The 16,603-nt window shown below is 43.1% G+C and overlaps 1 protein-coding gene across 1 annotated transcript in view; it reads right to left on the bottom strand.

Moving 5' to 3' along the window:
• SKAP1 (src kinase associated phosphoprotein 1) overlaps positions 1–16,603 on the bottom strand; it is a 245,895-nt gene that overhangs the window by 27,218 nt on the left and 202,074 nt on the right. The window contains exons 8-10 of the mRNA XM_034640668.1: positions 14,379–14,442; positions 12,079–12,270; positions 3,752–3,802 (exon numbers count right to left, since the gene is read on the bottom strand). Coding sequence (XP_034496559.1) covers positions 3,752–3,802; positions 12,079–12,270; positions 14,379–14,442 — 307 coding nt within the window. The remainder of the gene's footprint in view (positions 1–3,751; positions 3,803–12,078; positions 12,271–14,378; positions 14,443–16,603) is intronic.

Below are 16,603 nucleotides of genomic sequence, written 5' to 3'. Positions count from 1 at the left end.
GGTATTACTGTTGACAGGGTCAGAATTTGAGAATGAGCTCTGTGACGTGGAGAGTTCTACGGTAAAAAGGATCGGGACATGTTTTTGCCTGTCTTCCTCCTTAGGGACGCCAGAACTTGACTGTGTTCCTTCCAGAATTCATAGGTCACCTTGGGGTTTTGTTTGGGAGACACTGGGTAGCTCTAGAATTCAAGCTGTGACCAAGGAAAAGAGGCTAAAAGGCAGGTCAGCATGTTGTTTACATTTGCTCCATGAGCCAAAGGGCTGTGCTAATGAGGCCTGGCTATGGGAGCAACTCTTAACAAATTATGGAAAAGAGAGAATGAGAAGACGGTTAAAGACAGTCCTTGCTAGACCATGGGTAGGTGAGAAATGGATATAGAAGGCCAAAGCAGTGAGCCACTGGAAGGTACCTGAAATATTTTCTAAGCCAGGCCGGAGAAGTCCATGATGTTCAGTTCATTAAAGCAGACTCAGTCTGATACCTTATTACCTATTTCAGAAAGAAAGGCATAAAGAAATTTGCCAGGGCGCCAGGGTGGCTCAGTCAGTTAGGCGTCCGCCTTTGGCTCGGATCATGATCCCGGGGTCCTGGGATCGAGCCCTGAGTAGGGCTCCCGGCTCAGCGAGGAGTCTACTTCTCCCTCTCCCTCTGCCCCTTCCCCACGCTCGTGCGTGCTCTCTCTCTCTCAAATAAATAAATAAAATCTTAAAAAAAAAAAAAAGAAATTTGCTAAGCTCCACTAACTAGGACACCAGAACAGGAAGAGTAGCTGAACATTGCCATTTGCTTGTTTTCATAGCCCTTGAATCTTGACTTCTGAAGTTTCTACGGTCTTTAATGTTGTAAGTATGATCTTGGTGGAGAACACTCACAGATCCTGATCTTCTTCTATGCTCCCCCTCGCCCCATGCTCCTTTTATTGGGCCAAAATTGTAGCTGGCTGATGCTCAACTCATGTGTGGTCTTGGGAAACAGGTTTCAAAAAAATGAGAGCTGCAAGACCTCTGTGGCTTCCCTGTTTCTTTCGTGGAGTCACTCCATCGGTATATGCACTAACACGGAGAAGCCCGTGGTGGTCGAAGTTCATCAGGGACCATGTTCCTGCCCTGCAGAAATTATTGCATGGGGGCTCCTTTTTGGCTGAGTTTGCCCACGATTTTAGAGTGAAAACAACCTGTTCGGAGATCTTCCTTGGTCAGATATTTGATGTATCTAAGTATGAGTTGTGCCTCCAGGTATGCTCTTTATTTCACATGGCAGACCCAAGCCAATGGCCAGGAGTTTTCGTATAAACAGCACAGAACGAGTTTTCTTGTTGGTTACCTGAACATTGCCTTCTAGTGATAGGGAAGGGAGATAAGCTGTCATCACGGAAGACACTTAGTGTTAGACTGTTAGGCTGATGGGTTGCAATTTAGTGAGAATCTGAGGTGTTGAAGAGTCACTCATTAAAATAACCCTGTTACTAACAGTCATGCTGTAAACTGAGCTCTTTATAGATTGAACAATCAATACTACAAGGCTGTGATAGATTTTCTAGGTAACAGAATAAAATAAAAGAAATTACATCTTACAGGGTCATTAACACCCAATGAGGATAAACTGAATTCCCTTTTTCCCCCCTCTTCTGATAAGATCTAGTTGGGCTTTAAAAATGTTAGTAATTCTATCACGGGAAAGCAAAGCATTTCTGGGAACAGGCTCCTTGGAAGAGTTCTGGAGAAGAGTATGTGGATTTTAAAGGTAACTCTGCTAGCCACAATATCTTTTAGCGGAATACTGCTCCCCACCCCCCAACCCTGCCGAAGACATGTGACACTTGAGAAAAAAAACCTAAGTGAACCAAACTCGTGTAGCTTGTCTGTTACATAAGAATTCACACTGTCCTAGAGTTCCATTTTCTATGCCTTCGTGGGCCTGCCTACCCTTTCCTTGGACCTGCACATTTTATTGTTACAAAGCTAAGGGATGACATTTGGATGCTCCATATTTGTTGCCATTTTCACAGCTCCTTTGGAGAAAAGGCACTGTATAAATGCAATAAATAAATAAGTAAACACAAATAATAAAAATTCCTGCCTCAGATTCTGCAGAGAGAGCAAAAAGTCCTCTGTGTTTTAATCACTAAGTCACCAATCATTATAACTGGTGGGAAGTATAAACCGTAGAAACATAGTTAGAGCCCACTACACTTTAACAACACCTGTTTTTTGCTTTTTTTTTTTTTTCTTTTAACAACACCTGTTTTGGAGGCAGGAAGCATGAGGAATGAAAGGGTTTTTGTTTGTTTGTTTTTTAACTTATTTGAAATAGAGCTGTTGGAACAGTTAAGAAATAAATCTCCCCTCACCATCCCGCCACCTGAGATAGAACCTTAGAAAGAAAGGTTGAAAGAGGAAATGTGATGAGGGAGGAATCTGAAACTGAATTTTAGATTTTTGCCAGAGACTGCCGCTTCCTGAATGGCGTTTACTATAAAGTTGGCCACAGGAAGTTTATAGTTTTCCCACCTTCTATCCTGTGCTGGTGATGGAAGTTGGTTGGGAAAAGTCATGGGACATAGGTTGGTCAGAAAACAGATTTTCTGTTGGAATTCTGCACAGCGAGTAGGAAACAGTAGAAAATAGGTTTTGGAATGGACTTAATTATATGGGCTCATCGTGACGAGGTGCTCACTGGAAGCTATGCTAATCCTGGACCATCCTCATGCCAGTTCTTTCTTTTTCTCCTGCTCTAGCACCTGACTTCTGATGCCGTCTCTTCTCCCTGGGAGAAGTTGGGCATTGACGAAGTTAGGTCCCTCACTAAATCTGTTACATATTCATTTCCCATAGAGCACGAACCTTAGGAGAAGGGGTCTTGCTGAGCAGATAACAAAGAGAAGAAACAGCAAAAGATGAGAAGAGAGAGGAGAATGGGAAAAGGAAAGGCCAGGGAAATGGGGAGGGACCAGGGAGAGAGAGTTGAGAAGAACTAGGCTTAAGACTTTGATAGAATCTCTACGAAAAAAATCAGCTAGTATCTATATCAGCCACAATTTAGGCTCTGCTGATGGGATGAATGTCCTTGAGGTGGCCCTTGCAATTCACATTCCTTCACTGACAAGGATGGAATAGGTCCTTGGTCCACTTAAGGAGGCTTTGGAGGGGCATCTGACCCTAGAAAAGGATGGGCTCACTAACAGCCTGAAGCATGGTTAACAGTCTGGGATGAATAAGATGTAATTTTGTATTCAACAAACCTGTTACATATTCATTTCCAAATGTGCCTGGAATCAAACCAGGCCATCAGAAGTCAGCATCACCAAGCAGTTCCATCCCTCACCCCACGTTCGCTTTTCAGATCTGACACATTTCCATTCCCCTCTGAACCTGCAATCTCCGGGCCTCTCAGAGAGGAGACATTTCCATTCTTTCCATTCTCAATCCCCTGATCTCTTAGAGATGAGGCAATTCTATTTTCACCGTACTGATTTAGGAAATACTGATAGGAAAAAATAAACATCTGGTTTGGTTTCTTACCCTCTCTAGGATAAATCTTAGCTGTTCTGGGAACATTAATTAAGGCGAGTGGCTGCTCTGAAGGTTGAGATATTTCCCTATCCAGTCTTCTTATCCGGGGCTTTTGAGGTTGACACACCAGTACCCTCTTAATTAGTGAGCCCGGTAACGTTTGTAGTCTGAAGGAAGGTGCCTTCTCCAGTCAGAAGCCTGAACGTCCTACTGTCTATTTGGGAAGTTCTCATACCTCCTGTATGTGGAGTGCCGTTCCCATCCTCTTCTAGAGCACGCTCTTCATCTGAGGGGATAAACATGATCAGCATTAATGATTAGTGGTTGGTAGTCTCATGCTCTAACAGTTAGTGGTTGGTAGTCTCATGCTCTAACAGTTAGTGGTTGGTAGTCTCATGCTCTAACAATTAGTGGTTGGTAGTCTTATGCTCTTTATACTGGTGGGTCTTCTCTCTCAGAGCTCCTCATGCTCTTTTCAAGGCAATAATTGTTCTTTCTTCCTTTTTTTTTTTTTTTAATCATCTTGCATCTTCGAACTGGCCCTCTCCTTCCCTCCCCTTTATTTGTTAATAAATGTATTTAAGTGCTTACTCTATTCAAGGTGCCACACTAGGAACTGGAGACACAGCAGTGGACAAGACTGGCAGGGTCCATGCCCTGGTAGAGCTTTCGATCCGCTGGATTATTTAGGCACCTATCACTAGAATCCTGATGCTCTCCCTCAAGCTCTATTTCTCCACTCCTTCTAGCATTCTCTTCTAAATGTATTGTCTCTAGGTAAGTATCCAGAGTTGTGGGTGTGCGTGTGTGTGCACGCGCGCATGTGTGGCTAAGCATGTGTTTAAACCCTCCATGATTAATTAGTCCTTAATGTATCAAGTTTTGTTCAGCCGTAGCTGAAGCTGGTCATGTAGGTAATTTTATGTTCCTCGTACTCGGGGCTTGTGGTTATCTTTTTAGTGCCGTTATTCAGCCTGCTTTGTTTATTAGAGTGTAAGCTCCTGAGGGCAGTTGGAATGGTCTTTTAATTAATTGCTGCAGGTACACAATGGGTTCTAAATCAGTGCTATTGTCTAACTCCAATCCAGTGTTTATACGGTCAAAGTCACAACATGATTGGCCTGTTTCTTACCCTCATTAACCTGTTTCATCTCAGATTTCATACTACCTGATACCACGGGAATTGGGTCTTTATAAAGAAAGCATGAGTACCAGACTCATATTAAGCCAATTTGTATGTGGAGTAAGATGAGCAAAAACACAGTTGCTATTCTCCTTTTCATCACCTCTGTGCACTTTCTCTTTCTCTCTCTCACACACACCCACCCACACACAATGAATGGGGCATAATAAGCAACATTTTGAGGATTGAATACTTAGGTTTTTTTGTGTCCACATGTACTTTCTCTTCTTGAGTCTTGGGGCACTTACCCGGCTTGTTTCCCCATAGTTATGCCACTAAATGAAACTTTTGAGGAGATGGCCCAGGGACAGTCCCTTTTTTTTTTTTAATATAAGTTTTATAGAGCAATATGAATTCTGGCATGTTAGAATGGGGGAAGTAAACTCTGAACTCATAAGTAGGAAGAAGCAGCACAAACATGTGTTACACCACTATAGAACATTAAAGAAGTAATCGATTTCACATTAAAATGATAAAATTTCCCTGCAAAAAATAAAAATTAAGGAATTGATATTCTGCAGAAATGAGTCATATGTCCTCCAGATGAAAAAATTATCATATATATATATACACACACACACATATATATTTGCCCTATAAGATTCTATGGGGAAAGACCTCAACTCTTCTTACCTTCATGTATGGCCTCACAGCAGAGAATTTCCTACTTACCAACTGTAGTGCTTCCCCCCCCCACCATGAGGAATCAAGATGTGAGATAATGGAGGAGTGAAATCAAATATCGGAAATAGACCTTGCTGAAATAAATCACGTTAAACATCATTCTTTGCACATTGTCTTCCTATTACTTGCCCACTTCCTTCCTTCCTCTGCCCTGATGCTTCTCCTTTTTGACATGGGACCAATTTCACAGGATTGAGAACATTAAAAGAAGAGTTGGTACGGCCTCAGTTTTAGAGATACCCAATAATTTGGGCAGGGAGCATCTCTTCTGCTGATACCAAACAGCTCAATCACAAAGACCAATAACTCGCTGTGCTTAGGCACTTTTGCAGAGACGGTTTATTTTACCTCTGCTGTCTGTGCATGGATGTCTCTTCCTCCCAATTCTAATCAATGTAAATTGGGTCAGATCTCCGCTGTGAATTACAAATCGGATCTGAAGTTGGAGGGTCACCGTGCCTGTGACTCCACCTCCTTCCCACCACCATTAGATGGGAAGCTACACCAAAGATCTTTTCTAAATAAATCAGACTTTATTGTAAAACTCGGCCACTGACGAGACATAACCTCATTAGCATTGATTTTAAAATAAATTATTGAAAGTGGCTTGCCTGCTCTTTGCATTTGTAAAATAGGGGGAATATAAACGTATTTGCAAAGATAAAAATGAAAACTAAACTTGATTCCTTTATCCTTTCAGGCAACAGCACTTAATCTAGTCATGATACAAAAACGGGAAAAATAAAAATCTGTTCTATGCCGTTCAATTCCAGACCAGATACTCTGATTTCCATTGCGCCTGTGGAGTCACCTAGAAAGAAAGCAGAACGCTGGCCATAATGTATCATTCACCACCATTACTAAGCTCTTCCATGATGAATGTGAGGAGGGAAGCTCTAATCCCCACATCTGTTCTATCCAGTGTTGACCTTCCCGGGTGGCTGAAAGTGAGCTCAAGTCAAGAAGCCCAGCTACTGGTGCGAGGCTGGGTGTTGTGCCTTTGAAAGTGTGAGCGTGGAGGTACCAACACACAGTGAAGTGATGCTCTCCACAGCTGGTGTGAACGGCAGCAGCTCTCAGCATCTTCCCAGCTGCAAAGAGCACAATACAGAGAGGCGGACGCTTTACCTCAGATCCTTCAATGAGATCAAACTGGCATCTTTCAAACTCCAAAGTCGAGAAAACCAATTACGTGGCCACAGTAAGAAATGTCTCTTTGCTCACAAAAGAGGGTGGGTGAAACAGCTAGATTTCTCAATTTTTTTTTTCATCTGTAAAATGAACCTTCAGTTTTAAAGAGATTATTTTGAAAAAAAAATTCTTCTTCAGGCTAAAGAGCTTGTTGAACTTCTTTATAAGAATATTATTAGGCATTTTAGCATTACATCTACTGGAATACATCTTCATTTAAGAGAGAATTAAAATTTATGTGCTAACTCAACTTCAAACAGGAATAGATTATAATGGTCCTTGCTCCTAACAGGGCATTTGGGACCCCAACCTTACATAGGTTTTAAACAAATTAACCTCTGAAGATTACTGTCCACTTATTACATTAAATGCTCTACTTGATTCCCAAATATCTCATCTCAACTGGGAAAACAGTTGAGGAAGATTCTGTTAGCTGTGCGAACATGTGAGAGAACCATGGGGCATCACAAATGAGCCTCAGTATCCAGAGAGTTGATTTCAATCAACACTCTTGGCACAGTGTCAGGGACACTAATGAGAGGCTGAGAGGAACAGGACGCTGATTCCACCACGGAGTCACAGAGAGGAGCCAGCTTCCCATGACACCTGGCTCCTTTCTGAAGTGCTGCTCTGACATCGGCTAAACTGAGAACAACGCTGGGAAAAATGACTGGATCCGAAAGAGGGAAGTCACTTCCCCCAAACAAAGCAAGGTGACAGAAGCTTAAAAAATGCCAACTGTATCAATGTGCAACCAGATGTCAAGGTGCTCTCGTGACAGATGCAACAGAAATGCAGATAGACTTGGAGTACAGAGATGGCATGCAGGAGAGTGGAAATGGAAAGCTCTCCACAGCAGGCACAGATACGCTATAAATCTGTGGGCACTCCAGCACCTCTTCAGACAACATGGAAAATATGAGCAGGATGCTAATAACACGCTTAATTCTCTGTTGTATAGTTTTTAATCTCAACCGTTACCTCAGAACGCTTGCATCCTATCTCTGTGGTCTGGGTCTTGATGCACACGATATTAAATCCAATTTGTGCTAACTGCAACACTTGGAATGCGCTGAATTTAATTTCACAAACAATAATTGAGCACCTACTAATTGGAGGAGAAAGACCTGAATACAAATCACCGTGGTAGGGGCTGAAACGGAGCTCAAGTCTAGTTGAGTCTCTGGGAGGGGGTCACTAGGGAGACGTGTTGGAGCAGAAGGCATAGGGTTTCGTAGGCTGAGCTCAGGGAGGATGTTCTAGGTGAAGAAAACCCCAGCATGACTCTGGTTTTGGTGCTGGCCAAACAGCAGCTTGTGGCTGGGGCCCAGTGTGCCCAGGAGTGAGAGAGAGAAAGGGCCGGGAAGCTCAGGCCTGCTGATGGCATTGACGCTTTAGGCTCCCCCCATGGAGTGCTGTTGCTTTTCTGTGAAACTGAAAATCCCTTTCTTCATACACTTTGTGTTTTTGGCGTCTGTTTTCTTCTTTCCTTAGACCTACTCTTGCCATTTCTTCTTCCTGTCGGTCTGGGCAACAGTAGGGGGGAATAAAGTCCACAGAATGCTTGTTTCCATTTGACTCAAATGAAAAAAAACCAAAAAACAAATCCACAACAAAAACCACCCAGTTCTATGCTTTATTATAAAGCAATCTGGTTTCTGGGTCTGTAATAACCCTCCGGGGCAGTGTGGGCAGCACTGGAATGCACACAGAAATTCCTAGGGAGAACTCATTGTCTCTCTTCCCGCTTGTTCTCCTGAAGTCTCTCCTGAGAATACAGCCAGATTCCGCCATCACCGCAGCTGTGACAAGGCCCCAGTTAAAGCTGCACAATGGTCTCAGGCGCCTTGCTGGATTCCAGCTTTGAGGCCCCAGACAAAGTGAAACCTGATAAAAGTTGTCCTTTTATGGAATGCTGAATCACAAAACTGGGCCCGTGCTGGCCTGTAAAATAATTTCCGGGGAGGGGTGGGAGAGAGCTCCGAAAAGCCTCCCATCTTCCACAGATTGCTTTAGCATTTCTTTGTGGTGGTTCCCTGCAGTTTAATCTACTGCAAATGAGATCTTAAAAATCAAGGGCCCCCATATGCTCAACACGGATGTTCAGAAATCCCACCGGATACCAACCTTGAAACCATATTACCCAGGACTAACATTTTTGTGGTCTTGGCTAAAAACCTCGAGTGCTCTGGTTTTCCCTCATGGGAAGGACAGTGCCAGCCACGTAGCAAACGCTAATTATCCCATGACCAATGTGATATAGTGCATTTAATTTGATGACCCATACATTATTTTGATTAGGAAAAAACATTTTTGTATTGACTCGGTATGTGTTACAAGCACTTTTCTCTGTACTAGGAAGACCACTGAAGTTACATTCTAGAAGGGAGATCTCACGTACATGGCCTTCCCATAAAGACCATGAGGCTTGTGTAGGCCCCAGCCGAAAGGGGAAGCAGTAGCAGAACCATCAATGCTAAGTATTCTCTGCAAAGCACATTTACCTGTTACAATGAAACAAATGTTAGAAGCCCAAGTCATTTGACTTTTGATGGGTATGCAGTGTTAGCACAATCCAACGTTACCGTTGGCCATCCCTCCATCCAGCACCTGTCCGTGCAGTAAAAACGGGCCTGAGCAGAAGGTGTGCTCCACATTCCATCTGCTCAGGATTTTCAATTTCACCTGCTTCATAACATATAGCTGAAAATGTCCAACTGGACTGTCTCAGGTTTGGTTGGTGAAGGCGGGGAACTAACTATCCCTCAATTTTTCAAGGAGGTAACACTTTTTATTTAAGCGCCATGAAATCACTAACAGCCAGCACTTACTGAATACTCACTGTATGCTCTGTTCTAAGCGCTCTACACACTTCAGTTCTGGGCTTCTCACAGCATCCCTCTACGGCAGGTACTATTGTTATCCCCATTGCACAGGTGGGAAAATCACACACACAGACGGCAAATCACTTGCTCAAGGTCTCACAGCTAGCAGGTGGCCGAGCAGGTCCATTCTGACTCAGAGCCAGCACTTTTACCTGCAATACCTTGCTGCCTCTCACATGCTGCCTCTCTCTAGATCTTGTGAGATGGCAGCAGAGGGTAGGCAATGTCAGCTGCCCTCACATTCCCTTTTAATTCCTTCAGGGCTTATACTGTGGCACGTGTATAGTGAACAGAAAATTCCAGAAGCAACAAGCTGAGTGCCCTGGGTGGGAAGCTGGGGAATGGAGACTCAGGGCTGAAATATTCTTATCATCATTAAATGCCAATATAGCCCACCTCCAATGCTGTCTCTAAAAACTGGGATGGACAATGCTGAAGAACCTGTTGGCTGGGAACAGTGCTGTCCTTTGGAAACATACAAGCAAGTTAGCTGCCGTTTCCCTAACCTGAAGAAACAGACCCTGGATCTCCTACAGTGTGGGCTTCCTCACTTTCAGGGGACAGTTGTGAGCACAGGAGAAGTGGCTTTCCTTGGGAAAGCAGACCAGTGTCCATGCCCCCAGAGTCCACTCCAACATCTCAACTGCAGGCATGCCCTGGGACCCTCGGCAGTGCCGGGATGGCCAAGGGTAGGATTTGAGAAAGCAAGGGAAGGATGGTCGTTAAGAAGACAATCATACATTCATTGACCCATCATCTGGGGTAAGGTGATGGTCTCAAATTCATCTTATTCCCCGAAGCTCCTTCTCTTTCCTGTCCTTTGCTCTGCGCCTCTGAGCATCAGCCCCCTCCTCTCTGGTTCCTCTGAGAACTAAATCTGGTGCATGAAAAGGCCCTTCTTTGCTCCCCAGAAGCCTGAGTCGTTCAGTGAGGCTTTCCCAGAGCACTCTTCCACAGCTGTAATCCAAAGTGAAGTGTCACCCGGATATTTCCCCCAGCCTGGATGGGAGTGAGTGGAATGTGAGCTCCCCAAGAAGATTCTGGCCAAGTTGGGGAGTACATCTCCTTTTAGGGAGTGTTGTGAATTAGATCCATTTCTGCACCCTGCTGTTGCAATGGAGCAGACTGTGAAAGGGAAGATTCTCAGAGGAGCTGTGTTTTAATGTAGCAATTTGATTCAATTTTCCACTCTATAAAATTACCCATCACTGCTCGTTGCTTTCTAACAGACACCTTCACTCTTAATTTAACAATCCTATCGAATTCTGCCAGGGAAATTGGAAAAATTTATCACCTGTGAAATTTTATTTTCCTTTGGTTGTATCTGTTTTTGTAAAACTTCATTAACGACGATGACTTGCTGAGGAAATTATCATTTTTTTTTAACTTCAGACACAAGAAATGGCTCGACCTCAACCAAGATATCGTTTGCATAATAAAACACAACAAAAAGGCTGGGGAAGTCGGGACTGGCAGAAGCTGGGAGCGCTAGGAGAAGAAGCAGACTCTTCCTGGTGGGTGGGGATGTGGGTGAAGTCCTCGGCAAGAAGGAGACATGGGGCCACAGCCCGGCTCCTTGACTCAGGAAGCAATGACGTGGCTCCCCCCACCCCCACCCCCAAGGGAAGAGTCTCACGCAGCATTGACAGGATTGGATCCTCTTCTTAGGAAGTCTTGAAATGCAAGTTGCTTACTGACCCAGCTTTTTGGCAACCAGTCCTGTTTTTAGGGTCCCCAGTGTTAGATTCACCTTAGCTCCTAAGTTCATCTGGGATAGAGGTTTAAATTGCTATAAATTTTGGCTTAACTCGAATTTCTCAGCAGAGCACTGAACTCCTGGCAAATTTCCACAGGAGCGATCTTTCTGAATGGACTTGAAGATTCAGCGTTCCTATGGTCTAACTACCTCACAATTAAAAGGCTCAGGCTTCAGTTTTCCACAGTCTGACCCCCACTGTGCTCTGTGCCGTTCGACAGCTGCTGTTATTCCCACAAGAAGGGGCTACGGGGAAGCAGTGATGACTATACATTTTCTGAGACGCCGGTTATCATGCCTTTGGAAGAAAAGAAATATGCACGTGGGCCTCCTGTAATGGTGGGCAGAGGAAACAGGTGTATGTGTAAGAGGGGCGATTCGATTTGTGGTACCTGAGCTAGGGACTGATGCCTTGCACGCTATCAGGGTCTTCTTCGGTTACTGACAAGGTTTGTCAGCACTTCCTCATACTCCTTTAGACTTTTGATAACCTTCCTCATTTGGAGGAGGCTTTATATCACTCTCACATTTACACAGAGAAGTTGAAACTAGAGAGTTTCGATGACCCACCTCAAGATACATAGTAAACCAGTGAAGGCCAACATGAGTCGTCTTGACTCGACATATGTAATAATAGAGTTACTTTACACGGCCGAGGTGAGAGACACACCTTGATCAGTTCATCCTGCTCCCAAAGCAAGGGAGAGCTTCTGGACTGGGAATCATGGAAACTCCACTGAAGCTTCCCTACCTTCTTTTCTTCAGGGATTTGGCTTCTTCTGCAGGTTTCAAGCTTATATTCTCCCACCAGGTCAAGAATTTCTGAAACTAGCAGAAGATAACCAGAAGATAACATTTCTCACCTGGTAAGACTTCATAAATATCTTCTTCTGTCTCCTTTGTGGGCTCTTTTAGCCCCATACTCCCAGGCAAGATGACAGGTCTGCCTTGGGAACCGGATTTTGGGGCATCGAAACCATCAATATCATCATACGTCTCCTCCTCTTCCTCCTCTTCCTCCTCCTCTTCACACGGAATGGTTAAGGAGCTCAGATCTGCCAGGGCAGAGATGAGAATGAATCAAGATGGGGAGAAAAAGGAAAGAATAAGGCAGGGAAGGAAAGAGGGAGAAGGAGGAGGGGGGATGAGAATAAAATATGTCAAAAGAAAATGAAACGCTAGGTTAAGTGCCGTTATTTCTAATGTGGGCCTTGGTGCCAGGAAATCTACAGAAAAGGCCAGACTAGCACTGTGTCAGGTTTAAACCATCAACATAAATCCTTCCTTGCAATAAAACTTGATCAGGATGAAGCAGCTCTGAAAAGTAGGAGTGTGTGAATGAGCACATGAGGCTAAGGGACGAGAATAAGGCCAGAATAGGAAATGCCAGCACGCCGTGCACTGTTCTCCAAGTAGAGAAAGGGCGAGTGATGGCCTGTGGCTCCCCAGGGTGAGCAGAGCCCTGGGAGCAATGGTGGCTCCCGGAGGGTAGCCGAACTGTCAGAAGCTTGTGTCCCCCGTGATCTCACTGCAGAATGTCAGACAAGTTTGTGCATAAAGAGAAAAATGGGCAAGAGTGGAAGAAGAAGAGAAAGTGAGATACAGAACAATGTAACAGTCGTGCGAGACCAAATGGAATGGCTGAACCGCATGGTTCCCATGCCCTTGTGCAACTCTGCAGTCTGGCTGACCTCAAAGTGGGTCATTGCAGAGAGGATGTTGAGCCGTTGTTACAAGCACTGGGAGATTGGTTTTTATTTTAATGGTGAACTGGGAAGGTTCACTCTCTGATGTTAGTACAGAAAGCTCTCTGAAACCCTTCTAAGGGGCCTTTGCAGGATGGGTGAGTGCAGTCAGGGTACTCTGGGGAAGGAATGGATGGAGAGACATCCGACGTTCATTTCAAAACACAATAAAACTGTTTGGCTCGATTAGGCATTTAATAAAGATTTTGCAACCATTTTCATTGGAATTCTGGTGCCACCTCATATGAGGAAGGGATCAAAGACACATTTGTGGCTTAAACCATATGTTATTATTTTGTTCGTTTTAAAATAAAATGGAATGAATAATTTCTTCAATGTGGGATTCTGAAAGTACCACAGGGTACAGCTCAATAAAGCTGCTTTGAGTTTTATTGAGGCTTACACACTTAGGGGTATATTACACGCATAAATCCAAGGCACCTAGATGAGAGTGTACCCTGTAGTCTTGCCATCAATGTTCATGTTTGCCTAGTTCCAGTCTATTATACGTGACGCTCTTGGTAGATGCAATAGTTTGTTTTTGTGATAGCAAAGGCATAAACTGAGTAAAATAGGCAATTCTTGTAATTAAAGCTCTGGTGCTTCCTTCTTTTTATCCACAATAAAATCTTATAGCAGAATAAAAAAAAGGAGACGAAAAGGCTTGGTGTTTTTCGACTGGCGTGCTTCTCCTTAGGTCTTGGGCCATGTGCAACGTGGGCGTTTCTGCCTCTCCGCGGCAGCAGGGTCCTGCCACGATGCTCTATCATGGGTTATCTGCTGCCAAGTGACAGGCTCAGGTTGGCTGTTTCTACCTGCCAGGCCACTCCCAGATAAGCCTTCCTGGGCCACTGTCACTGCTCTGCCTGCAGGCTGGCCAGCAGAGGGTACTCTAAGAGCGGTCATTTAACATCTTCAAGCAGGACTCTTCTCATCCCAAAGCAAGGGACATTTAATTGAGGTTTGGGAAAGAACAGTTTGCTTTTAATGTCCATGTTGATGAAGGCCACCTTGATAAGTATAGGTTTCTCCTTCCTGTTAAGTTTCAAACAAGAAGATTTGAGGCCTAAATTGCATCTATGTGACTTTACATTTGATATCATGAATTTCCTTTCCAGAATATAAGGGGTTGGGAGACACCTAACTGAGCAGAGCTCAGTTTTCAGAAGCTCCTTCTCTAGTGATTTCAGAAGCTCCTTCTCTAGTGATTGCAAATACTACAGAGGTCATCTCTAGGTCGATGGCTTCTTCACCTTTGGACTCATACATGGTACTATTTGTTCTTATAATATAAGGGACAGTAGAAGGGAGAATGCACAGAAAAGAAAATACAGATTGAACCCTGTGGGTTATATTAACCTAATATAACTTCAACTGCAAATCCACGTAAGTATTGTTTCTGTAATAATGATACTTACCCTTTAACAAGAAACTTATTTGATCCACCCAGTCTCTGGCTTCGGCTGGATTAGCAGCTGTAAACTAGAGAAAAATTAGTGAATTAATTTATCACCTTTATGAATTCATAAAATTTCCATGAATCCTATAGGGAGGTTCAAAGAGAAGAGCCTTGTGGATCAAGTTGCAGAGTCAGGTCGAAAGCTAGGATTCTCTGTCTGCTTAATATTTAGAAAAAAGATCAAAAGATCAAAATCTTACTCCAGGTGATACTTCCCTTCATAATTCTGTATAATTCTGTATAATTCTGTACACCCAATGTTGACTATTTATTGAGTCCAGACCTTCATGTTCAATTATCCATGCATTCATCAGGCATTTTTTTGAGAAAAGATTATGGGGGGGGGAAGCAAACCCAAACTCCTGACTTTAAAGAACAATGTATCAGTTATGGAGACAAGATACACACTTGAAATGGGAACCTACAAAGTAGGTGATCTGAGAACACTCGGATGCTGAGAGAACACAGGAGCACTTCCTGTTGCCTGGAATAAAGACAGGGAAGCTGGTGCAGGTAATACCGTTTTGGTTGCATTTTAAAAGAGTTGGTGGAAACTGCCTGGTGGCGAGAACCATGTGCAGAATATTAGGAATGAGACCACTGTGCATGGGGGAAGGTAGGCAGATCAACTTGATGGGAGAACAGTAACAGGTGAGGCGGGAGTGTTGCGGGTCAGGGAGGAATTGGTGAAGGGGCTCTGAGTACCAGGAGTTCAGACTTAAAATGTAGGCAGTGGGAAACCATTGTAAATTCTAGCAAAAGGTGTGGGAGATTCTTCAAAGAGTTGTGGGTAGGAGAGATTAGAAAAGGGAGAAATTGGAGACAGAAGACCAACTAGAAGGTTACTTCACTGGCCCTCTGGGGGAAGTGGTTGGGACAACTATTGTGATGGCTGTGGGAATAAGTCAGAAGGGGAAGATCCAAAGGATATCATAGAGGAAGAATCCACAGACCATGATAATGACTTGGATTCAATGGGCCAAAGAAAAGAAGTAAACAAACTCCACATTCTGATTCACAATACCAGCCAGTCAAGCATCACGACTTAGTGACTTTTTATTTTAAATGAATCAAATTGAAATGACTGTTCTTGAAAAACATTTTTTTTTAAAGATTTTATTTATTTATTTGACAGAGAGACAGCAAGAGAGGGAACACAAGCAGGGGGAGTGGGAGAGGGAGAAGCAGGCTCCCAGCGGAGAAGCCTGACGTGGGGCTCGATCCCAGAATGCTGGGATCACGCCCTGAGCTGAAGGCAGATGCTTAACGACTGCGCTACCCAGGCGCCCCGAAAAACATTTTTATTATCTGGTCATTACGGTAAGATAAAGGTATGTGCCTTATAAGAAACTTAGATTCCTGCTTAATACTTATTAATAGACATTGTCATTCTTGATTTCTTAAAAATTCATTTCCATAAGAAATGTCTAAGGAAATTGATTTAGACTTGTCATACAAATTTTTATCTTGAGAAGGCACCATCAATATTGAATAATAAAAGTAACTTAGATACATGCCCAGTGCATACATCTGTTATATCTATCTATATCTATCTATATCTATCTATATCTATCTATCTATCTATCTATCTATCTATCTATATAGCTATGAAGGACTCTCTAGAAAAGTTTAGTTTAAAAAAAAAACAACAACCTTTTTTTGAAATTCCGTATTGAAGACCTAGGTCGTTTTATCAAAACGAGGTTTAAGGTACTGTAGAAACATAAAAAGATGAGTACAGGGAAACATTTGAAGAGTCAAAGGGTTGCTCAAGTGGTTAATATTAACCTTATCACGTCTTTTCTCTTTTTCATAAGTTAGCTAAAATTTTTCCAAATTGTTTTAGTAAAACTGTGATAAGATAAAAACGGCCAACAAGCAGGAAACAATATTTGTGTGTGTACATATATATACATATATGTGTATATATTTATACACACACACACACGTAAAAATGTACTTTCAGAGAAAATCATGACATTCCCATAGTCGGAATTTTTGTAAAATTGCTTTAGTTAATTAATGCCTTACTTATTATATTACCTATATTATGTTAAAATATATAAAAATGAACACAGTGAAGAATAAGCCTTTCCCACCCTAACCCAGGTACTCTAGTCCCTCCAGGTATCATTGTTACTACTCGCTAATTGTTGTCCCCAATGTTTCTACACACAGGAAGAT

Source organism: Ailuropoda melanoleuca, chromosome 13, assembly GCF_002007445.2.
Source record: "Ailuropoda melanoleuca isolate Jingjing chromosome 13, ASM200744v2, whole genome shotgun sequence".
In the NCBI taxonomy this organism is placed as follows: Eukaryota; Metazoa; Chordata; class Mammalia; order Carnivora; family Ursidae; genus Ailuropoda; species Ailuropoda melanoleuca.
This window is presented reverse-complemented; position numbering and strand designations above follow the sequence as displayed.